At 40.3% G+C, this 26040-nt stretch overlaps 1 protein-coding gene across 2 annotated transcripts; it reads right to left on the bottom strand.

Moving 5' to 3' along the window:
• Positions 1-425: 425 nt before the first annotated feature.
• On the bottom strand, positions 426-23423 carry GTF2B (general transcription factor IIB). Of its 2 annotated transcripts, none has more exons than XM_054165326.1 (7): positions 23310-23423; positions 20714-20820; positions 10619-10775; positions 3428-3574; positions 3162-3291; positions 2270-2551; positions 426-934 (listed from the first exon to the last, which is right to left on the bottom strand). In XM_054165326.1, the coding sequence occupies exons 2-7, from the start codon at positions 20728-20730 to the stop codon at positions 801-803; spliced, it is 867 nt and encodes a 288-aa protein (XP_054021301.1). In that variant the 5' UTR covers positions 20731-20820; positions 23310-23423; the 3' UTR covers positions 426-800. The 2 variants fall into 2 exon arrangements, with proteins under 2 accessions (XP_054021301.1, XP_009898645.1); XM_009900343.2 differs by having other exon boundaries at positions 10619-10752; positions 23310-23417.
• Positions 23424-26040: the final 2617 nt, after the last annotated feature.

The raw sequence follows: 26040 nt of genomic DNA, 5'->3' as shown, positions 1-26040 counted from the left end.
AGTCTGACCTGATGGATCCCTTACAGCAAATACAGAGGAGGACGTGCCTGTTCTCCGAGTGGACACCATGGTCAAGCTTTCTCACTCCAGTGGAACTTGCTGGTTTATCTTTGGTCTGCAAGAGAGATTTCACCCTGCCTGCACAAACTGCCATGCCCCTCCTGCTGCACCAAGCCCTACCTGCCTGCACTCAGGAGGTGCTGGCACTCCCTGGGGGCGTTCAGAAGGCCTGCACTGGATGAGAGCCATGCCCCAGTGCCCCCTCAGCTCTTGCATGCTTTGCTGCCAGTTCCTGTCTAGGGCTGTGCACTTCAACCCCCTGCCTGCCCGCTACCTTGAAAGGCTGCCTCCTAGCTCAGTCTAGCTTCGATCCAGCACACAGCCCTTAGCACGTGCATGTTCAGTCATATTCACGTGGTGCTAAGTGTTTTCCAAAAACAGTTTATTTGGGAATTACATAATATTTTCAATTTTCCAAAATACATCTTGCTAGATCCCTACAAAAGAAATCTAAGTAAGTACAACAATATGAAATTAAGTTTGTTGCAACAGCCGTTAAATATTTACTTCCACTAATATATACATACAAAATGCCACACAATGAGCTTGTTTACCCTTGGAATGTGTGCTGCGTCCCAGCAGTTACGCTCCTTCTCCATCTCCTCCAGTTCCACCACATGAAGACTCAATATTAACACTTTGTACATCCTCCGTTATAGGCAAAAATCAAAAGTTTATTGTTGGTTGGTTTGTTGGGGTTTTTTTTTTTAATAGAAATTTTAAAGTAACCCTCTGCAATTTCACAGCTGTGGTAGCTTGTCAACTGGGGTATCAAACTTGAAGTCTGCTGGGAAGAGATCTGGAGCCCGAGGATAGATGAGCCTGTACGATTGTCTAATCGTAACATCAGCCACACCAGCAATGTCACCAATTTCTAAGACAAAAAGCAGGTAAGTGATTAGTGCTCACTTTTGCCATTTGTACTGAAGAAACCAACAAGCACAATTGCACAAGAAGTTCCCACACGCTCAGCTTAAATCATAACTCTCCCCAAAGCCTGGTAAAAATGCCTTTAACCACACTGATGACTATTCTGCACACGTCTTCAAGCTGTGCTATCCACCTTGGAATAGCATCAGTTTCAAACTGGTAAAGGGACTTGAGTGCAAAAGTCATTGGTACGAACCCTATGTGCCCGACAATATTCTAACAAAACTTCATCAACATCAGGATCTTCATTACTGCACTTCAATTAAATATAAGCAAAACCAGGAAAAAAAAAGAAAAACCAAAAACCAACCAGGCATAGACAAAAAGTGATACCTTGAGCTAAACAGAGAATTTATTTACCTTAAAATGCATGAAGTCAGAAGCAAGGCTTTTGTTTGGGGGGCACAGAAACTTCTCTTTACTCAAGATTTAACTAAGTTAACCAACTTTGGAATTTAAGCCTTGAACTGCAGAAAAGCCTTCAGGACTGTCAGGGCACTGAAGGAGTGTGGAACCAAATCTGTATCCACAGCAGGCAGCTGTTTTTTGTTTCAATGATCACTCTTAAGAGACATAATCCAATAGCTCAAGGCAAGTAAGGATGAAGGCACTGTACTGCTTGGGCTCTGGATCACTCAGGAAACTGCCAGCATGATGAAAACTCCAGGGACAGGACAAGCAGTGATGAATGCAGAACAAAGCACCAGGACCTGACAGGTAACGGCTATTCTTTACCTAAAAGCAGCTCTTCCACATTTCTGATCTGGACTAAACACAATGCACAGCCAGCTTCCAGCACCTGGATCTATTTGTCACACCAAGCTCTAACCACCATAGCTCTATCTCCTTTCCTTCCCCATTCACTGCTCTTACATAGGCCTGACTCTCTTGGGGCTGACCTATGCTGCTCTGAAGCTTAGGAATAGCCTTGAAGAATTGTTTACTGGCTTTCTAAGGGTCACCCTACTATAAAAGAGTAATGCCAAAGGTCATGGCCAAGCCTGCTTGACAATCTTTTGTCAAAGGCTCACAAGAAGTCCAGAAACACACATACTAGTATCAGCAATTGAAGCACAGCCTCGAAGTAATCTAAAGCCATGACACCTGCAACTGCCCCCAGGTTTGCACTCTGGGTATGGGAGAGCAGCAGAACATACACTTGCAAGTATTAGCAGGAGTGAAGCTAAAATTATGCTTACTTGAATGCACTGGTCCCCTTGCACTCAAGAAGCCAACTTTAGTCAGAAGAACAAAACAACCAAAAAAAGTGAAGTTTTACCTTTTTGTGTCCTTTTCTCTGCAGAAGCTTGTGATGCCATGTAGATAGCTGCAGCTGCTACAGAGATAGGGCTTCTCCCAGGAACCAAATCTAATTCCACAGCCTTACGAGCAATATGTGTTGCTGCCATTTGTACTTGTTTAGGAAGGCCCAGATTGGAACAGAATCTTGACATGAAGTCTCCAGTTGTAATCAGATCTACACTGGTTTCAAGAGCTTTCAAAATAAGTTTAAAGCACCGGCCTATTTCCTTCTTTGAAATCCTGGACACTGCACATATTTCTAAACAAAAAGTAAAGATTAAAAACTTCAGGCTCCACAGGATTTAATCCCCCAAAATAATTAAATTAGACTGTTAATATATTAAGACCCAGAAAGAAGGCTGATGTCATGAATGTCATCATCACTAAATAAGCTTTGCTTAGTGAAACCTCCAAATCCCTTTAGTCAGTGCACATTTTTTGTAAGGAGCTAACCAACACAGCTTGCATAGTAAGGACAATTTGGTACTCAGTGCCTAAAAAGAGTTGTCATTGTCAGGGAAAGGTGCACATATACCGGGGTAAGCTGCAGAACTGTGGGTTCAAATGCAGTTGCAACAGTCCCCATCACCCTCTCACCAAAGCAACACCTTTTAAGTTTTATCAACACTCAGAATAACTTTCAAATGTTGTTGCTGTTTTTTAATGCATAATAATCGACAATTCCATGCCTGAGAGCCTACTCACTTCACTGATACAACAAACCTCCAGACTCCACCCTACCCTCCTCCTCAATGGTGAGCTGTAGCTGAGAACCACCAATGCAACAAAGTCTAAGAACCCCAGCCTCCTACAGTGACAGTAGATCTCTCCTTCATAGCAAAATTGAATCTGTAAACCCCAAAACTTACCTTTAAATGTTCTTGGAACACCCTCTTGCCTACAGGCTATGTAGAGACAGGCAGAAGCAATAGCATCATTACTCCTCCCCTTCAGGCTCTTTTGCTCATATACTTGCTTGAATAAATTATTTGTTCGATCCTTCAAAGCAAGAAAACTAAATTTAATTAACTTTAGGCCATTTAATTAGCAGCAATATCAAAAATTCATGTGCTCATTATATTATGCTAACTAAGACAATGCCAGAACGATCTAAGGAAGGGAGACATGAACTTACAACTATATTTCTAGGGAGGTTGATTCTGTCTGCCATGTTGGTAATTTCTTTGAAAGCATTCATCATTGCACGATCAGAGCTGCTCATAGTTCTGCGATTTTGGTACTTTGAATTCCCAAATTCGTCAAAACTTGCTGCACCTGTGCCCTGAAAAGAAAATTTTTGTTGTCAACAGAAACACAAGCAATTTCCTCATTTGAAGAGCAAGCATCTTCCAGCTTTATACACCTTAATCCAAAGTGTTCAGCTGAAACAGTTATGCAAATGGACATCACTGGATCACAGGATGTTAGGGGTTGGAAGGGACCTTTGGAGATCTTTAAGTCCAACCTCCCCTGACAGAGCAGGACCACAGAATCTAGCTCGGGTTGCACAGGAACGCATCCAGACAGGTCTTGAAAGTCTCCAGAGGAGACTCTGCCACCTCTCTGGGGAGCCTGTTCCAGTGCTTTGTGACCCTTACAGTAAGGAAGTTCTTCCTCATGTTGAGGTGGAACTTCCTGTTCTGTAGTTTACATCCATCACCCCTTGTCCTATCATAGGGCACAAGTGAGCGGGGGCTGTCCCTTCCTTCTTGACACCCAGCCCTCATATATTTATATACATTTATTAGATTCCCTTTCAGCCGTCTTCTCTATAGGCTAAAAAGCCCCAGGTCTCTCAGCTTTTCTCATAAGGCACATGCTCCAGTCCCTTAATCATCCCTGTAGCCCTCCGCTGAAGCATGATACAATCGACCACTGTTCCAACCATCAGGTTCTGTATTTTGCACTGACCGTGCATACTTCTATTAAAGATGCAATTAATTTTGCCCAGCTAACAGGATCTGAAATGTCTAGGGTCTTCAATTAGCCATCAGTCTGAAACATATCTTTAACAACTGACACCACATCAGATTAGTAACAGCTGAAGGTAACACGGCCTGCAAGATCAGAAGAGCAATGTCTGTAATTTGTATTGTCTACTTCCATGTTTGCTGTCACAGCGTCTGGGGCCATGAGTTCTCTCAAATGGAAAATGCTTCTTCACAACAATTCTAAGGCATGGGTAGAAACCCAAATTCCCTGAATCAGCAAGCACTTATTCCTTGCTGGCAACCTTCAAATGGTTTAGCTGGGCAAGGATTCCATTACAGACAAATTTGGCAATTTAAACAAGCTGATAAGGTGGCTGCAGACATGGACTACTACACTCTTCCGTTTTGCCAAAAACTGTAAGCATAAAGCAGATCTTGAGTGATGACTGACTGCTAACCTGGCTATTTCCATCTAGCACTTGCACAGAGAGTTCTCAAGTTGAAGACACAGACATGTATCAGAATGCCCCGGTGGTACAAAGCAGGTCCAGGATACAGCGAACACCCTGGCACACTTTATTCCTCTGGTCTACCCTGGTGGAACCAGAGCTTTTTAATTCTTTGCTAACCCATGTCCTTGCAAATAGACCTATTTTAAAACAGCCTCTAATTCTATAATCTCTTTCTAGTGTACATCTGCTTTTAATACATGTTCTTTGGGTGACTCACTCTTGACCATTCACTTGTGTTGTCCCACTTCCCTAGACCAAAGGGCTCCAGTTACTGCTCAGTTCTGACAAGCTCAGGGGATACCTCCACTGTTGAGACCTGTATCAGCAGTGGAGACACACTCCAGCATAGAACCTGCCCTCATAAGTTTCCCTAGCACCTCAGACCCGCTAATGCAGATGCTACAATCCAAGACCATTCTTGGGTTCTGCTTATTCCTTCAAGGATCCTTTCAAATGAAAGGACCATCCATAAATTATCCTGGCACCAATGCAGTAGAGGGCTGCTCCTAAGACAATCCTACTTTGTTGACTGGATGAATACCTCCAACTATCCAGCAGTTCCCAGTAAGGTTTAAAGGCATATTAAAGAGCAAGAATCAAGCACAAGAAGCTTCAGGCCACAAAGAGTGTTACAAATGTTATCTGCAACACTAGACCTTCCTTTCAAAAATCATGCCAGAACAACTTCCCTTGGCCCAAAACATACAGGAGTCTAAGGTCAAAAAACTCCTTCCTGACCATCATTCATACCCCTGCTCCCTGTGATGCATTACGCTGTGCACATCCTGGCCTCCTAGCCCAGTGCTATGCACAAACGCTTACAAGAACTGTGTGTGCTCAAAATCTTGCAGATGCCAGCAGAGAATACAAATGCCTATCAACCCTGACTGCAAGTACCCAGTCAGTATCTAATCAGACTTCAAGTCAACAGTGCTTTACCAGGAAACACTGTTTTCCCTGGTCTACTATACAGCATCTAAAAGACGGGGCAGGGTGCAGGTGTTAATGGTTTTCCTTAACCTCTCATTTTTAACTTTCTTGATGCAACTTACAACTACCTTTTCCTTTGAACATTTGCTTATCTATATTGGAACTGCCAATACAGCTACAGGCAAGTTCTGTTAGCCACAGGATTTTACCATGCTGTTCCGAACACTCTCCAAGAGTGCTCAATAAAGAGCTCAACTATAAAAGGGTTGGAAAACACTCTTCCATCTCACCGCTTAAATAAACCATAGCAATTCTCCCTGCATTTGCTATTTATATGCACCACTACTTTCCTTCTGGAGCTTTCATTTGAGGGACAATGCTTTGTTGGCTTCAGCCTTTGACAATCATGTTAGAAGTCCCCCTTCACTCATGAGGAAACAGACGCTGTACAGATTCAACTGAAATCAAGTAGATTTTAAGCATCACATGTTTTACTGGTGTGGGCTTTATGAGATACCTACTCATATCTTTGCCATCTCAACAAGAAAGGTTTGACAAGTACCTGACGAGTTTTGACTTTCAAACAGAGCACAAAACCTTAAGGATACCATCCTGGAAACAGCCTCAAAGATGGTTTGAATGAGAAAATACAGTCCAATAAACAGTGGTAATCTCTGAAGGGGGCTCAGTGAAGGTTAGGTTCATGTGCTGGCAGCCAAGAGCTTTGTACCCCAGTATATCCCCTCTAATAACAGAAAGTAGAAATACTACCACCATTATCCACATCACTAACTTGAGGTTATCCACAGCACCAAGGAATGTCCCAAGATCTGTCAGTCTTCCTGCCCAATACAACCAGCTTATTATACAGTCTGATGGATCGTTTCTTCTTTTTCAGTCATCAGCCCTTGATATCCTACCACTGCTTATCAATGTAGCACTTCCAGGTCCAGGTCATGTAGCCTGACAACAGCCAGCTTCTTCTCAGAGGCATTTGATCAAAGGACAGGAATTCTAGACCAAGACAGTGCATTACTTTCCTCTTTGACCAACCTAAATTCTCTTGTAGTCACAGTCACTACAAAAAGGTGACAAAACTTTTAGATCATAGAGGAAAGTTCTTTAAATCAGTGAAGACCTAGAATCTCCTTGTTCAGTTATTTTTCTTGCATTTTACATAAGGATTTTAGAAAAAAAATAAATATCTATCTATATATATCCTGACAATCAAGTCACAACTAATTCCAGACTTCAATACATCTCCAACTGATGTGCACTGTTGTCAGATAAACTGCAGCTCACAAAATCAGCTTTTGAAGACACACCTGAAGATCTGCCCAAAAAATACAAACCACCTCCACCAGAGTCAACTATGCTGTTCATCCTCCTCTTCACAGAAAATTAATCTTTCTTCCAACACAGATTGTTTCTGCTTCAGACAGATGGGTCTCTTATGCATCAAAACCAATTAGGAACTAATCTCTTTGCATGGGCAATGCAGCCTCTTTTTCACTGCTTGCAGACACAGACCACATACCCCTAGCAGAAAACAGTCCTGAAGCAGCATCTCCTGGTTCCAAAGAGAAAGGAGTGAAAAAAACATTCTCTGAAACAGGACTGTCCCCCTTCCTTCACTATTTCAAAGGAACAGTTGGTCGCTAGAACTTAACAGCTGTAACTGGCAAGTGGTCCAGACTCCACTTCTATCAGTGTTCCCAGGAATTTAGAATTGATCTCCAATAGGATGTGACATCAGTTATCAATGTACTTCTCATTTTGATTCTCCTCAACATAGTTTGAACACAGGCTGTGTTGTGGGTTGGTATGTTAGTTGGTTTGTGGATTTTTTGCTGGTTTTGTTTGGTTGGGTTTTGTCATGTTGTTTTGGTGAGGTTTTTTGAGGGGAGGAAGTGGTGTTTGGGAAGCAGAGAGAGGCAGCAGTGTGTTTTAAAGATTCTACTATTCGCAGCTCCCACTCAAGCAGAAGGGAATACCTCTTTCCCTATCCTGTGCAAAAGGCTAAAGCAATCTTTGGCATACAAATCTGCAGTCCACTCCAGGATACTCTAGGAATTTCTGTTAACTGAAAAAATACAACATTACTCTGCTTCATTCTCTAGAACTCACGAAGGCTGCTCCATACCCTGTCAGATACTACTTTTATTTGTCATGACTACACCAATTTCATCCTTGTTCACTCACTCTGCCTATCTAGTTCAGTCCTCATCCCAGCCTACTGCTGACAGGGACTTCAGAAGACTGCTTGATAAACGTACAATTTCCTTGGTTTAGTTATCTCTGCTGCAAAATTCATGCTTCTGCTGCACCTATAGGAAACTTCTTCAGCATCTTCTGATATAAGCCACTCTTCCTTCCAAATGACTGAGAGAAAACACAGTTCTTGATCCAGAGTTCATAGCAATGAGCTGACATCCCAGCTGACATCACTGGCAAGACAAACACAGGAACTCTTGTATAGAACACATCCTGGTTTGTAAAAGACACTCCTTATTTCCTGTAGAAAATAACATGTCTCTTCTGTGATTACTCCCCATGCAGATAAAATATCCACAAGAAGACTCACTGCAACCTCTCTATTTTCCAACAGGATCCTGACAGTTCCAGTGCTTGATATTTTCACTCACAGTTCTCCTAGGCTAAATCATGCCACACTGACATCCCCACTACTTGTCTTCACTGAATGGCACTCTCTGCTACAGCACCTTTGACCATGCCTATCCTGCGATGTTCTCGTTAACAGCAAAACTGTTTCATGAGATGAATGTCCACCTCCGAAAGTTTTCCATTTTCATTGAAAACCAAAATGTTCACAGATGTTTCCTTATGTCTTTAATTCTCTTATAGAAGCTATTATCCCTGCTACTCTAGTAAGGATCTAAACAACCAGAAAGAAGACTATTAACAGCACAAGTCACCATTCCCATGGATACAGATTCTACCTTCAGCTGCAATGTCTTTTGTTTTTTCCAACACACAGGTTCTAAACAAGCTTAAAAGGTCAGCCTACCTACAGAATCAACCTGAGCTCCCAGAAACAAATCTGTATTTACAGTCCCAAAACAAGACAAGTATGAAGCTGGAGCAAGCACCTATAAAGGTGCACTTCTTTAACTTATGCTGACCAAATCAGCAACAGAAATACAAACCCTAAGAACTATAATCTTTCTAGACCTATACAGTAATATTAAAACCTCAGTGATTTCTACAGCACTGTCTCACAGAGCTACTTAGCAACACCAACTTTTTTAATGGAGCAATGAAGACATTAGTTAGCCTATAGGGGATTCAAAAACCCACCACGAGGCATTCTAAAATCTGGTGGGCAACAATGTCAAAACACAAGCATCTGCTTGGGCAATGCTCTGAACAGTAGCTTTATTTTTCACCAGTGGTGAAAGATTTGCTGTCCATATCAGTATGCACTGGTTGACTTAATTCCTTCGAAACAGTTTTGGTTGAGAAGAATGGTGCACACTCCCCTTCATCTTAGCAAGATCACTGGAACAAAAACTTTTGACAAATCCTGATGTGCATGTACCAAGACACACAAAGCAGAAATACATTTTTTAATAGTTACTTATCAGCAACTGGGCCATCTTTCATGAAACACTCAAGAAATCTACCAAAAACAGTTACACCTTGCCGTGAAAAATAGAACACTAAGTACACCAATGAACACTTACCTGGGCCACTACTTCATTAAAGGGAGGGGATGATTAACCTTGCTTGATCTCATGGGAAACAGCACTGTACTGGTTTGAGCTTTACCCGGAGTCTAAAAGCCCAAATGGTAACAGATTGAGATTCCTCCCCCTCCCTTTCCCAGTAAAGGTAAAACAAATCAGGTAGGGGAAAGGAAAGGTACATTCAGGGTAAAAGAGGTCATTTTGTAACACACACACACAAAAAAAATAGCAGTAACAAGGGAGGTCACAAAGGCTAGTTGTTTAGGTGGGTGGGATTGGTTGATGGGTTGGACGCGATGATCTTGAAGGTCTCTTCCAACCTGGTGTATTCTATGTATAGGGTAAGGATAAATAGAAAATCATACAAAACCAGGCCCAGATGGCCTGGTATTCCCTGGATCAAAGTGGATTCAATTCTTTAGAAAGCATGGATGCAGCTTGGAAAGTAGGCCCCCACCATGTGGTCAAATGCAGGAGGCAGGAGCAGATGTCATCTCTTGAGCAGGCAAAGAGAGAGAAGTAAAAGATGTGTGCCCTTTTTACAGGCTTGGTGGACAGGAAGTGGGGGGTGAAATCACCTTTGACCCAGGGGGCCCCTCCTCCTGGCGGGGTGGGGGGTGTGTGTGTGCAGAACCAAGTCTCTCCCTGTCACCTGGATCAAGTTTCTTCTGGATTCTTTTTTTTTCAGCCCCTATCAAGGATGGATGTAACCCAGCACAAGTAGGATATGGCTGTGCCACCAAATTTCAACTCAAATATACAATAAATACTTTCTTCTGGAGCACTCACACCATGAAAGACTTCTACATTTAGTGTTTTCATATTCACTGGAAGAACATGTACGCTTATACATGTAGATCTCTGGGTCCTTAATATGAACCTGATACAGATTTCATTACAAAGAATGACAGCTCAAGTTGAGCAGTACTACCTACTGAGACCTCAAAACTAAGGATCTGTTATTTCAGAATTACCTCAAATACACACACCAAGTCCAAGTGTTTCTTTAAAGACTGCAACATCAAGTTTTCTATTTATAGCAACATACTGCAGAGTGGAACTGCAGACTTTATTTCGTTGAAGAGGTCAACCCCTTCTTGCTACCCCCCTGAAAAGAGCCACATTTTACACACCATTGAAATGTAGTTCAACCCAGACAAACATCTCTCTGTAAATACATTCTCTGAATAGCTTGTACTTGTCATAAAAACACACAAACTTCATAAAATTTAGTATTAAGCATTACCTTGCCAATCATTGTACTCAAGTCGCCATCGCTCAGCAAAGGATTCTGAGTATCCCCGACTCGAGATGGGTCTTTTGTTGCTTTGTCATTGCTGAAAGTTCTCCACTCCGACCCTACATCTATGACCCGGTCACCTGAGTTCACAGAAAGCAACAGTCTGCATTAATGTAGTATTTTGAAGTACTTCATGAAACATTAAGTTACGTATCTGAGCTCTCCACTCTAAGAGGGAAGTCTGTTGGCATTCCTGAAGAGAACAGTTACTTGCAGAACAAGGCACCAAAATGTCTGAGATTTGCAACTTAAAGAGGAGAGGAAAAAAACAAAATGGGCAATTAAAGCTACACAGAAAACACAAATAACTAGAGAAATGTGTCCAGAACACAGAGATACAATCATCCTTAAAAAGTATCACAGGATCATCAATACACAAAAGGAATCAAGACCTTGATTTCAAGCTCAAGGTCATGGTTGCTCACAGATGTTCCTGGCCCTTGGACAAATAACCAAGTTATTGTAACTTACATTCTCTCAACATCTGCCATGTGTTCAAAGTGCACATGTGAATTATCTATCATGCACAAGCTCATTAAATGTAGTAAATCACTTCTGTGCATGAGCTCCAGGTCCTTGGGTACTCTGAAATATGCCACCTTCTATCTAACCCACCAGAAGAGCAGTCTGCAGCTCAATTACAGTTCTTGAAGAGCTGTCTGACCCTGCACAACTCCATTTATGATGCTTGACAGCATCAACACACAATATACATACAACTATTTCTTTTTAAACTCAGTCTAAACTCTTCCAGGTGTAACAGTGTGAAGACAGATTCAGAGTAAGCAGAAAAGCACTAAAGCCACATCATCTGAGTGAAATTACTTTCCTAACAGTCCTCTAAACCTCATGTTCATTTGCATCTTTCTTACAGCAACTTTTCAATTTGAAAAATAACTCTAAGCAACATTCTGATGCAAACATCCTACAGTAATCACAATAACACAATCCTAAAAGGAAAAAAAAAAAAAACAAACAAAACACACCACCAACAAAACAACTACCACACCAATGAAACAAACAAAAGAAACAGCAAAACCAAAATCCAGCACCACACAAACCACACCCCTGCTGTCGTCAGCACAGTTCATTCTATTCACAGGTCTGCTAAAAGCTACATCTCAAAGGAGTTGCTCCCAGAGCAATACTACAGAATTTTTAAGAATACATGTAGAGCAAACCACAAAAAGAACACTTTTCATAGTGTTTTGCAGAAAAGCAGAGGGCTCTGTGTAGGATATCAGAAAATTGTTATCCCTACTTTCCTAAACCAGAGGAAAAATTTGCTATTTATCAGCATTTAAGTGTGTTGTGAAAGAACGTCTGCAAAAAGTAAGTAATGTTGACTGCAAGAAACGTTTCCGGTATGGAAGTCTTCGTATGAAACCACAGAAGCTGGTTTAACCTGGTGAAAACAAGCAGGCAGACAAAAGCACTCTGAAAACAATGACAATATGAGGCATGAAGATGGGGGAAATACAGGAGCAATGGATAGTGGTGCAACTGCACAATTAATTGAGGCAAGGGGGCAATTATTCTGAATGAGGAACTTTATTTTTAACCCATTTATACAAGGAGGCTGATAAAAATTGAAACCTGTGAATGAACCATAAGAAATCGTAACAACCAAAAAAAGTAAATTTTGGGTTGAGGTGTTCTCATAAATATTTGCCAGACATGCTCATAGCTATACTCCACCTTTATTTACTGCTCTAGCGAAAACCATGGTGGGGAAAATGGATGTAGAGAGGGACAACTGAAAAAAAAAAAGAGAAAAAAAAAAATCATCCAAAACTAGAAGATTAAAAATACAGCAGAGTAAAAGGAGGCACAGATCCATTCTTTCTTCTACCAAGGTCCCCCCAACTCCCTTGCAAGCTTAAACTAGCAGACAGCATGCTCCTCTAGCTCCTGACTATGTAAATATTTGAGTCAGTAATGCTCCTTCTATGGCCTAGCAGTAACTTTACTTTAAGACAACCCCACAATACTGTTTACAGCATCTAAAAAAAGAAAAATGTACTTAAAATTCTGGCATGGTATAAATAGAACACTGAGTACAGGGCAATGATGTAATATTTTTTCCACACAAGTGGGAATGACCTAAATGACTCACTCAGGGATCTGCCTCTTGTGAGTTATGAACCATTCCTGCTCTAACAAAAAAGTGTTATATCACTGCCTGCTTTGGCAAACACATTACAAACAGAGGATTGAGACTACTATTTCACAGAGAGAGAAGATTAAGTAGAACAAATCACTGAATATAAAGCATTTGTGTAATTAAGATGCAGTATGCATTATTTCTTTACTTTGCCAAGAAATCTGCCATTAAAGTTTTTTGTATACTTTCAGAATTGCATTTCACCTTTCAAAAGGCTTCTGTACAAGTGTGACATAAGCTATACATATTAACAAAAAAATTAACAAATAGTGCCAAAAAAGTGGAAAATGTACTCCGCTACAAGACACTAATTATCCCATTAGACACAAAACCCAAGGTGGCTAATTATTTAACTCTTTGAAACCTTAAAAACACCTTGAAACTGCGATGTTTGTAGACATGCAACAGAGCCCCAGGCTACGTGAGCAAAACGGAAGTTAAAATACTGAAGTCAGTCTTACAAAAGCCTTTAAGAGTGATCTTGAGTTAACATTTTAAGTCCTAAACTGAATTTGCTGGGTCACACACCACTCTCTAGCTTTCCTGAAATGCACGGAAAGTGAGTCCAACAGGCAAACACAAGAGTCAAAAAAGCTCCCAATAAGCTCTCTGCTTTCTCAAATCACTATTAGGATTGAGTTTGGCAACAGTATCAAGCCATGATTAAGAATGGGAGTGGCTGCATATTCTGTTCACAATTTCCTTTTGATGCAGTTCTTTTGAACAAAAATAAACTTCACTACGTATGGTTAGATTATACATTCCTTTATTTAATTTTCTTCAGAGTTCACCTCCCCCAATCTCCTCCTCTGAAGCACGTTTTTTAAAAAGCTGTTTTCAGGACCAAATCTTTGCAGAACCCATCTCCAGACTTATACTCTGAAGCACCTTTCTGAACAGATGAGTTTTGCCTATACTGCCCCATGTAATTTCATAAACCATTCCTGCAGTGTTCAGTTACCCTTTAAAATACAGTCTAATAGACTAGCACAGGCTCTAGTGGAAATGCACACTGCAAACTTCACTGGCTCAGGTTACCCACCATCTGAAAAGCTCATTTAGTAAAACGCAGAACTGTTATTCAGAACGGAAAACCTCAGACCAAGGTTACTTTTCTTCACCACCGCCAAACACAAAGAGCGTGCATTACAGAAGCACAGGAGTAAACTCAGGTCAGTATTGAAAATGACCATTCTGAACAGTTTTCTAAAATTAGCTTGTCTGGCTACACATCACAAATCGTCTCTGTTTACTCTGCCCTAAAAATAGAAAGCAATTTCTCAAGGGAAAATGCTCTTCTTCAACAAGGCCTAAATTTGAAATTACATATTTATGGAGAACTAATACCAGCTAGTTTAATGTTCTACTCCACTTGCAGTAAGTCATAATACACATGTATTTTACACACTTGCTGAGTTTTGTATTATCTATTATATGAAGACGATATAGCTGTAAATGGAAGACATTTAATCACAACAAGAAATAGGATGAAATTCAAGCCTCCAGTAATGTTATCCTCCATATCTAGTCTAGGCACAGTTCTGAGAAGGCATGTTCCTAAGTCTTTTCTGGAAGAGCTCTAATGTTAGCTGTACTTTGCATCAAGTATCAGCCAATACTTTAATCTTAACATAAGTATGGTATTAAAGTTTATTTGCACTTTGAAGTACCAAAATATGTATTGTTTTTAAAGAACATTTCATTCTGACAGTTAGTTAAGGAATCTGCTGCCATCTAGTGAGCACATATATTATACTTTTAATTAAAAGCATTTTACAATGCCATTTTTTAAAAAAATATACAAAGAATTACAATTCATTTCAGTCAACTCCTTACTAATCAGAGTAATGAAGTGACAAACTACAATGAAAAATGTAGGTGGCATACTACAAGCTGAGAAGAATCATAAACACAGGAACCATATAAAGCCAGGCTGAACTAAGCCTTCTCTTTTCCAGGCTGGCAATCTCAACTCTCAGCCTCTCTGCACATAGAAGATGCTCCAGTCCCTAAAAATAGCTTCTGCAATCTTCTGCTGAACTTGCTCCAGCAAGTCTCTATCTTTCTAGTACTGAGGAGCCCAGAGTTCAGCACAGAACACCATGTATCTATTCCTTCACATTCTATTTATTAGCTTACAGATTGCTCCATGTGGTAGTAGCTCACTTTACAGCTTCCAAAATACAAACTAGATTTGTTGGCTTTTTTTTTACCTCCAGTTTTCAGCTTCAGAACTTCTATTTAAGGCTAGATATATTAAGATTTTACCAAATAAATTCTTTGGAAAACACAACATCACAATTTTGCAGTCACAGCATTTTCTACCAAATGCCCAGCCTTTGGTAAGGTAATAATATTCTTGTTTTCAATATATTATTGATACCACAAATGTATCATCAACAACCTATTCACAAGACTCAGCTGAAAGAACAAACAGAACCAGAGCAGGGTCAGTCTTCTACAGAAGACTGACTAATTTCTAGACATCAACAGTACCACTAGGCCACCAAGGACTGAAAGTTAATATAGCACTGCAAGCAAATGACCATTAAAAGAACAAAAGCTCAGCAGCTCCTGCTTATCAAAATGATAACAAATTTAAAAGTAATTGTCCACAATCTGGTTGGCAAATCTGGTCAATTAAAGTTACACCTCTCCAGAACTTTTAGCTTTTAAAAGACAAACAGTTCAAATACTTCCAACTATGGAATTCTAAGGAAAAATTTTGGGCCTGATCTACAAGATATCACAAAAATAAGCGGCTTTGTACTCTTCCTTCCATCAGAGGAGCTCAGATCATTTCTAGCTCTTATTTGCCCTAAAAATCTTTGCCAATCTGATAAGTAAACAAGAAAGACAAAAAAAAAAAAGAAAGAAAGAAAAGAAAAAAATATTCCCTAAATAGGGTAATTCAAAGTGTTACTGTTATTCTGCTAGATAAATCTAGTACTTCAATTAATGGAAGCATTCTTCATAGTGGCTCGTAAATATTTTGGTTCCCAACCTAGAAGCCACTAACTAGAAAATCTCCTCCAGGAAATTTCATGCTAAGAGCAGTGCATAAGCCTGACAAAAGATGACAACTATTGACAATTCTACAAGCACTATTGCTGAAACAGCTAGAACCACCACCCTTGTCTTTTAAGCTGAAATGGGTTAGACTTAAACCACAGACTATTTGGGATGCTGACTGAAAAGAGCTAGCAAATTTCTTTCTTCATATTACTAATTCCCTGTGTAAATCAAACTTGCATGAGTATTCATGGATAAGTCAACTATACAGAATTTAAGCATCAGCATCTTTTGTAATTGGCTTTCCTGCAAATGCAAAGTTTTATTTGCAAGGACTAACTTTTGTCAGACACTTTATAGTGCTCTAGACAGCAAGTGCAGAAGCAGTAACTAAAAATAAAGGTGCTAATACACACCAGTATCTAAATAATTTTGCCTATTTACTTAAGCAATACTTTAAATTGAAATTTCATATTTTAAAGTGCTGGTAATACTCACAGAGAGAAGTAATCATGAACATACAAGTATGAAAAGACTCTTTATCATTAGAGATATAAAGATACTAGCATAGATTTTATCATGTAACTGCCCTCTACTGGATGAGAGTCTGAAGTACTCAAGGACTTAAAGGTTACTAAGTTTCTTTGGTTTTCAGAATACTGGCATCTATGTATAGACACAATTAATCTTATCCCTAATGACAGGCATCATGTCCAGCAGAGAGGTAATAATGAAACCCTTTCCTACTTGTCCGTTATCTTGTAAAGAAAAATGTATCTGCAATACAGTTAAATCTTACCTATACTTCATAGACCATACTTGAACTTCAGATCTCAAACTTTTCAGAAGCATTAGCCAACCATGTATTTAGACAGAATTTTATAACAGCCTTACTGCAGACCACAAGCTATTGAACATTTTCCCCCAACATTCTTTAACTGAACACTCAGGTATACATAGAAAACATGTCTGAATATATATCATAATCTCATTCAAAGCTTTAACGTGTTGACATATGTCCAAGGATTCTCATCAGCTGCATACAGACTTCTGCTTTTTATTTAAGGCTATTCAAAAAGACTCCATACAAAAGCACTGTTCTTTTCTAAGCCATACCTGCCTACTGAGGCAGAGAGCTAACCAGAGAAAATCACTAAGCACTGAGAATCAATTCCTTGCTGCTTCATTTAATTAAACTATACAGAAGTTTAAGGTAAGTCTCAAATCAGACAGGTGTCCCTATCTAGCTGTGATGCTGTACATGCTACTGGACTCATTTTGATCCCCCTCTGAAATTCAGCTCACCACCTTGCCACATGAAGAAAATTCAGTGTTTGTATTCCACTTCAATCCTTTCTTCAGCCCCTTCTGGTGTATCAGCTGACTTCCAGCCTTTTTTACTGCCTAAAACGTAGTAAGCAAAATATTTACCTGTCAAGAAAGATTTACTAGCCTTATGTTCCTGAATAAAATGCTTCTCCCCCAACCTGGTCTGACTGAAGAACTAGATATGGTTGACGTTTTAAATTAACACAGAACTACTTCTTCAGACCTTAAAAACTCCCTTTACAAATTCTCAAGCCAGCACATTAACACTTACTACAGCATTTATCATAGTATGATCTGAGAAAAGTATGCTTAATAAATGATAAAACTTACAACAGCAGACAAGCTTGGACATAGACTTGTAAGGTTTCAGATGCACATCAAGCCAGATGAATATCAAAATTCCACAGATAACTGCAATTTAAGTCTCCCACTGCCTTTCATGCAAAAGGCAATTAGCAGAAGGAAAAGTTAAGCTGGAAACAGTTACCATGAGAAGATGGAACACAAGCTAACCCTGGAAAAGTAACACTGACAAGGTAGCTGAGAGTTTTCGTAGACTCAAGCTGTATTTTGAAGCCTCCAATTTTAATCATATTGACATTACAAGGTTTAATTTTTTTAATACTGCATAACATAGCACAGCTTAAGAAAAGTAAAAAAAAAGTGCAAAGAAAAAAGCAGCTTCCAGCATTTAACTTTCAATCTTACTGAAACACCAACACCTGAGTACAAACCAACTTTGATTAAAAATCTTTCTGAAAAATACATTTTAAAAGCGGTGTTTCCAAAATACAGCTCTGCCTAAGACATGGAATTCAAGCATTAAAGCGATCAGCTATTCCTTTTCCTAGACTCCTGCTCCCCAAACTTTTCCATTGCTTCACCCTTTCAGCTACAGACCTGATAAACACCACCTCAGTCATAATAATAAGTTAATCTCATATTGCCAGAAGATTGATCACAAAATCTGCAAATTATCTATGCACAAACCATTTTCCTTTTGCCAATGTGAAATGTTAGGTCTTTTGCAAGTAAGAAAAATATCAAGTGGAAATACACTTAGTTTAGTCAAAGACACTCTACTCTGATTTCAGGTAAATTGTACTTTAAAATATATAAATAAATAAAAACTGGTGATGTTGCACGAGTATGTACCTAACCACAGTAAAATAAATGCACAAATTCTGCATTTACTATGATGCACCATACACACCAGCAGTGCTCTGCAGACACCAAAGTCTTTCTAAATAAACCTTCAACATTTCTTTGGCTACAGAGTATATTTTGGTCTTTGTCGGTTTTCAACTGGTCTAATGGATTCCCTTCAGTAATAAAGACGTCACTAACAAAATCATTTTTAGTGGGCCCTGTTTACACCAGCTACACATCATAATCTATGGAACCCTTGAAACACAAATCCACAACGTCTCTATGTAAGAACAAGTGCAATCAATACTCTGCTAAAGGGAACAAGTATCACGGACTCCACAACAAATACACAGAAGTTTTCTCATTTGGAAACAACATTTTTTCTTCACTCCCTTCCAACATCTCTGCTTCACATGCGTTTCCAGAAAATGGGCCTCAAGAATTGAATCTGCTTTACTCGTCCTCTAAACTTCCTGCCAGGCCAGCCCAGAAAATGTTGCATATTCACACTTCTGTTTGGTCATGCACTCTTCAATTATTCATCATCACCTGCTTTAATTGGTTTTCCAAACTAGCTGCTCTAGATACCCTAAGCTAGTGAACTGAACATATGCAGACAAACTAGATTAGTGAAGTCCGGCAAGACAAAATGAGAACAATCAGCCCAAAAAAGTAAACATTACTGTCCTTTAGTGATAAATCCATAGAAAGGCCTGCTTAGAAAATACTGCCTGCTTACATAAAAACACCATCACCCACACTTTTAAAGCTAGCAATAATGTTGGCTGTAAAGAGGACTAAAACCATTTAAGGCATATTTTTAAAATTTAACTAAACAACAGGTTTGATTAATATTGCAATGATTCTGCCCAAAAGCACTGACTGGAACAAAAGAAATCTCAAATGTTATTATTCAGAAGAGACCAGAGAGTACATTTTTAAAGCAAGAATACCTTGTGACTAGGTGACAGAAAGTACATGAAGTGAGATTTCCCATAAACTCCTAAGTTCCAAAAAAAAATTGAACACATCAAGCAAAATTTTTCCTTACAGTTCTAAAGCCAGAATTATCTTAAAAGTTATGGACTGATCAGTGTAGGCTTTTCTAAACTTCGGTGCAACTACTATGGCAGCCATGCAAATTGTTGAACATGGACCAAATTATTTTTAAGCAACAGCTTAGAAGCCTATTAGCGCATTTCAGTAGGAAATACTCGTGTGGACAGTTGAATTTTTAACCAGGACATTTATTATAATTCATTTTTCCTTATCAGAATTCATTCAAGTGAAACAAGCCTTTATTTTAACAAAGCAAGTGACAACCCTCCCCCAAGACTTTCTTAATGGTTTCTCAAGTTTAAATCTTTTAACATCTACTTTAGTAAGCTATGTGAAAGTTTAATTTCTGCATAAATAAATAACTTTTGCTGCAACTTCTTAAACCTTTAGATTAACAGTTGTATGAAAAGTTTTAATTCATTGCAAGACAAGAGCCAAAATAAAATCATCATTGCTTGGGAGAAATATTTAGCACCACTGAGTGCTAAATACGTGAAAACACACCCTCCAAACAGATATTTTCTTTTGGTCATGGAATGTATTAAAACATAATAAAAATAACTGAGGTTTAACAAATGTTCATAACACAAGCACAAAAAGCCTCCCACGCAAAAAGAATAGACTGTAAGATGCTCAGCCTGGAAACAATACATAAAAAAGGAATACACAGCATGTTCTATGACAACATGACTCTCTTATTCAAAGACAATACCTAAAAGGTCCTTCATATAAAATATTCCATTATGCTTAAAAATACAGCTCAGCCTGTAGAAGTTCCTGCCATGTGCACTGAGTAAATGAGCTCAGCAAAATCCAGAGGTAAAAATGGGTATTTACTTTGTATTAAAATGAGTATTTACTTTGTATTAAAATCCCTAGGAGAAGTAATTAACAAAACCAGGTGCTGGCAAAGATATAAAGAGAAATCCTTCAGGGCAGAAGGTAACCTCTATACTAATGGGAAACAGAATCCTTTTTTTTTTTTTAAGCTATTTGACAGATCTCTTCTGGCATTTCTTTTGCTTTCCTGACTGAAAAAAAAGTCATGATTAAAGACAATACTGGAATAGACAGCACAGTATTCTAATTCAGTATTATATTTTCAACCTTTCAAGAGAGCTTGATCATTTTCATAATGCAGGAAGTTACAAGAAGACAGACAAGTCTTACCAGTAAGCTTCTATCCAACAGAATATCATAAAAGAAACCATTTAGGAGTCAAGAAAAAGCTTTTTAATACTTCTCATATACCAGTTTTGTGGGAAAACAAATCTATATGCACAATTGAAGTTATATGGCAATTCATAAAAATACAAACAGCTACTTACCTACTACTAGCCCACATTCAGAACAAATCATGTCACCAGCTCTGTAATCCTCTACTAGAATGGAATCTGGATGATTTGGGCAGGTCACTCTAGGGAGTACATCCAAACTAAGGGGAAGAAAAAAAAAAAAAAAAAAAGAAAACACAGCAGTATTAATTACTTCAAGTCAAGCAGGCTGCGCAGCCAGAAGTATAAAAGCTTCTTTCTGAACTCTTCTATAATATAGAATTATTTGAATGATAGAATATTAACCTGAAAACCTGAATTTCACCTTTTATTTAAATACTTTGCCACTCTTAACATTTCATCATATTCAGTTTTGCATTTTTTGTGATGTATCTTGTACTAAAACCACTTCGAATTAAAACACCAGAAATCTCAATAGAAGACTTGATTTAGTCCAATTTGCAGTCTATCACTAAATTCAGTTCCTCAAGAAGTTAGTGGCTATTCCTTCATTCCAAATGAGCACCCTCACTCATACTAATCAAATCAATATTACTTACCAGGACCTTAATTCAGGAAGTACACAGACAACATTTATTCTTAGAAAATAGCTGATTCTACCACTGTTTTAATATTTTCCAAGTATTTGAAGAAACTGCCCTATTTTAAATTAAGGAACTCATTAATTATGAGATCTTAACTAAAAGCAATCAGCTCATGTGACAACTGCTTCTTATAACAAAGATCTCTCACACCCATGCATCTTCAAGAGTTATGGCAGATATTAAAAAAGAGAAAAAAAATACAACTTCCACAGAGAACTAGCACTATATAACTTAACAGCTTTTAGCTGCTGACTACAGTAATCACCAGTTGCCACTAACCAAACATTTTAGAAGTAGATACCCCACTGAAGCTACTAGAGACTATTCAGCAATTCTGTTAAAAGGGATCATTTCGAAACTGGAATAATAAATATTTAGTCCCTATATTCAAAGCCATTTTCCTCAAGCTAGCAAGCAGATCACAAAAATAGCTTCTAACCTTTTCAACTGCAGGAATATCATACTAAAAAGTAAATTAATCCGTGTTCAACTCCGATTCCATTAATCCATTTTTTCAGACTGTACATTCCATTAAATTTTTTACTTTTAGATATTTCTGATGAGTCAAAAGTACAAAAAAAGGAAAATAATTTTAATCTAGTGACTTAAAACCAAACCTGAAAATCAGCATCACTATTAGTATTAAAACTTCCATGAAGAACACTCAAGATCTTCAGATTAAATTATGTTCAAAATACTACATAAAAGCTATTTAAACCACTTTCATTCTCACTTCTCCCTAGTAGTAGTTTCATACGACAGAAAGTGTTGACAAAGCATGTGCAATCATCTGACATTTGGCATGGTGTACAAGGATAGCAACACACTAGGCAGGAAAAAGATAAAATAAAATACTAAGTGTTGTGTTTCAGACTTTACCTTCACAAAACATTGTAGACATTATTACCTAAATGTATAATCCTGTAGCCTGCAGGTTTGATATACTACCCCAACTATACTATAGCAAAATGCATGGCACCTGTGTAAAGGTTAATCTCGGCAAATAACTCCCAAGCTGCATTACTACTAGGAAGCACTCCCTAGGTATTAGAACAGGTTTGCAAGGAGTCACTCCACAGTCTACTCCGCAGGCCTGCCTTCATTCCTGATCTGAAAACCTCCATATATCTCCGCAGAAAAAGAGTAACTCAGCGCTTCAGACTCGTTTGGCCACTGCCTAGTACTGGTACGGATTTAGGGTGAGAGCCTAAAAAATGTGTTCGGGACCTGATAACCTGGAGCCGAGCCAAGCCAGGACACAGCCATCCCAGCTCAGAGACGGTGCTAAGCGTGTGCGGTGGTCGGCCGCACGATGCCCGGCGTCGGGCCGAGCGGCACTGGGAGCTCCTGCGCCCAGGCAGTGCCCACTCGCGGGACACAGGGGAAGGGGCTTGATACCCGTCCAACCACTCAGGGCACGCAACACCCCGAACTGAGAGAAATCCTCCCTCCAGTGGAGCCACCCTTAGCAGCACGAAACTAAGGCACTACCGAGGTTAGCGCTTGGCCCTATAGGAAAAAGAACTCGACCACAAGCGAGTCGACAATACCGAGCTCACACTAAGGAGCGGCCCAGGAATCAAGTGGCAACCGCCAGGAAATCCCCCTAAATACTCACTTCTCCTCAGAGCGCTAATTACAACACGAAGAAGCAAGGCGCACAAGCTGCGGCGACCTTAGCCACCCTCGGCCCATCAGAGGCCGCTCAGCGGGGAGCCGCCCGGCTCGGCCCACACGGAGAAGCCTCACGAGGGCCGGCCTTCCTGCCACACCAGGGGCCGCACACTAGGGACCTAAGATGTGGGAAACCGGAGAGACACTGGCTGCACGGCAAAGCAAGAGAGCCGCGCTAAGGCACCGGGGTCGGGCAAGGGCGACGATGGCCACCCGTTCCTCCTCGGGTACTCCGCGGCCATTTTCTCCCCTATGCTAGAGACAGCAAGACATAGCAGAGGCCCGCCCGCGTCCTCCCTCGAGGCCCGCGTCCTCCCCCAAGACCCTCGTCCTCATGGGCCCCTTGAGCACCCCAGGCCGGCCTCCCGTACCGGCTCGTGGACGCCATCTTGGTTCGCACTGGCTGCAGTGCCTCTGTGAAGTCAGGCGGCTGTGCAACGTCCTCACTTATATAGCAGCAGCGGCGGGCGGAGCCCGCCAAGAGCTCGCTACGGTTCGCGCGAAAGGACAAACAGACGCAATGTGGCAGGCGCGTGAGAGCAGGTCCCACACTTCCGCTAGAGTCTGTGCGTGGGCGGGGCCGTGTGTTCGCCACTTTCTGGAGCTGCCGGGCCTTAGTCCTGAGTGCCGCCGAAAGCCTCGGCCCGCTTATGGGAAGGGCTTCAGCAGCCCAGAGAATGGAGAGAGCAGGTGCGAGTGAGCCTGGGGCCTGGCACCCAGAGCATCTTAGAGATCAAAGTCTTGTTCTAACGAATCAGACAACGTTGGGTACATCGGGACTGGGGGTTGGGAGAGCTCCTGTCATTTAAAATGGCCGCACCGCACGCGGCTGAGCTGGAGCCCTCCGCCTTTGCCAAGCTGCGACCCAAGGGCCCAGCAAGAGTCCGCAGAGCACAGGCACCTGCGGAAGCTGCCGCTGCTGCGCCACAGGCCGAGCTGCCCGCGGCACCTCCCTCGGGGTCAGCTGTTGCCGCTCGTACTCCACCGCTTTTGTGACATAGAGCAGAAATCGAGGCAAAACGGACGGAGTTTGCACACGAGTGTCTGGGAGACACGTTCCCGGCTCTGGAACCAAAAATGGGCAAACTCTCAGGGTAAGAAAACGCCAGAAAAGTTTAGTGTCCGCTTACTGGCGTTATCTACTACCGCTGATCTAGTTTGCCGTGTGCTAATTTGACCATGAGAAGAACCTGGTCCTTCTGCAGGACCCGGCCGTGGCTCACGTAAGCCCTTGGCAAACGGGCATCTCTTCTGTCTTTTCCCCCTTGCACCCATCTTGCCATCCCACGGCAACTGTTTCAAAAGAAACTACCCCTACGAAAAACTGGTCCATTGAGCAGCAACTATAGCTTTTCAAGCCCAAGCTGTAAAACGGGTTGAAGTATGGCTTTGGTACAAGAGAGGGATGATTTTGGGAAGGGACATTACTTCAGTGCTTTAAAGTGATCAGTATTTAAAGTTTCTGAACACCTGTAAATTTGCTATATATTAATCAGATACAAAGGGCTGTTCATACCACTTAAGAACACATATAAAAAGAATATTTTTGCAATTTGCTAGCCCAAAGAAGAAAGTTCATCAGGGGTTGAAAAGTTGTCTTAATACATGCTAATACTGAGTCAAACTCATAATCACACACCTTCTAAACACCTTCCTGCTTACTGAAGTGCTGTGTGCTGGCTGAAAATGAGTTAGTCTGAACTTGCCAACACATTGCATAGGTTTTTTTAAAAAGTATATACCTTTTAGAATAAAAGATGAACTATTAGAAGATACAGATGCTAAGATAGCAATTTGAAGCTTCTCTTTTTTCCATAGCCCTTTTCATAAATGTTCAATAAAACCAAAAGATGAAAGAGCAAAAACCCTGTCAGAATGTGAATACAGCATGCAATACTGCATTTCCTCAGAACATCTGAAATGTGTATGTAGCAGTGTCTGCAACAGATGTGCCACATCAGCACTGTCAGTCCCATCAAGCTTTCCAAGTTTCTCCTGGGTTCTCATGAAATTCTTTCTATGAAAAAGATCATTTGCTGGCACTCAGTGTCAGCAGCAGATTCCTCTTGACCTTATTCTTATCGAATTCAAATAATTTAGTTTCCCCCACAGAAAGACAGCAATTTTCAGAAGTGTTGCAAAAAATTATAGATCGTATCTCAGCATTTCTTTACTCTCTGCCTGCAGCAATTTTTCAAGCACTTTGTTAACAAAGAGCGGGGAAAAGAAATGGTTGATGTGGCAGATGGGTATACCACTATTAACAGTCTCTGTCAGCAACAGGTCATGTTAGTAACTTACATCAGGTTCACCTTAGCCCCAGCTCTATCTGTTCTTTCCCATCGCTTCAGCTACAATCATCTTAAAACTTATTTAATTGGCAATTCATTAAATTGCAATTCTTCTGCTGCTAATATTACCAGCATCATTTCTACCACAATGCAATGACATATTCAGATGCCTTTGCAAACACAATGAGCAGTACATTAATGAAAACAAGTCACTGGTTCTTACTTGACTATCTAGAGGTCCTTTGTAAGGGTTTCTTGGTTTAGCCAATGATCATGTTGTTACAGTAGCAGATGTCAGTCAAATGCCTCAAAAGGAGCAAATTAAGGATAAATAGCCAGTGTAGCTGAATTATGCTTGGTACATTAATTAATTTCTGTGCTGCATCTATGTATTCAGACATTTCATAAAACAAAAAGATCCCCACATCACAGCACCTGGACAGAATAGGGTGGGGGAAAAAAAATCAACTACTCAAGCCTCAGACAACAGGTCCTATATAACATGAGGACTGTGGTTTAACCCCAGCTGGCAACTAAGCACTACGTAGCTGCTCGCTCACTCACTCCCCATCACAGTGAGATGGAGAGAAAACTGGAAGGGTAGAAGCAAGAAAGAAACTCATGAGGTGAAAAGAGTTTTAAAATAATTATTTTTAAAATTGTGAGGAAAAGGGGAAAAATATTATTGAGCAAAGTAAAACCTGAGAAAGACAAGTGATGCAAATGTAAACAATTACTCACTACCAACCAACTGGTGCTCAGCCAGTTCCCAGAGAGCAGCCCCCACTCCACTGATCTCCTCCCCAGTTTT

This window comes from Dryobates pubescens, chromosome 11 (genome assembly GCF_014839835.1).
Source record: "Dryobates pubescens isolate bDryPub1 chromosome 11, bDryPub1.pri, whole genome shotgun sequence".
NCBI lineage: Eukaryota > Metazoa > Chordata > Aves > Piciformes > Picidae > Dryobates > Dryobates pubescens.
Note: the sequence above shows the minus strand (reverse complement) of the source record. Positions and strands in the feature narration are given on the sequence as shown.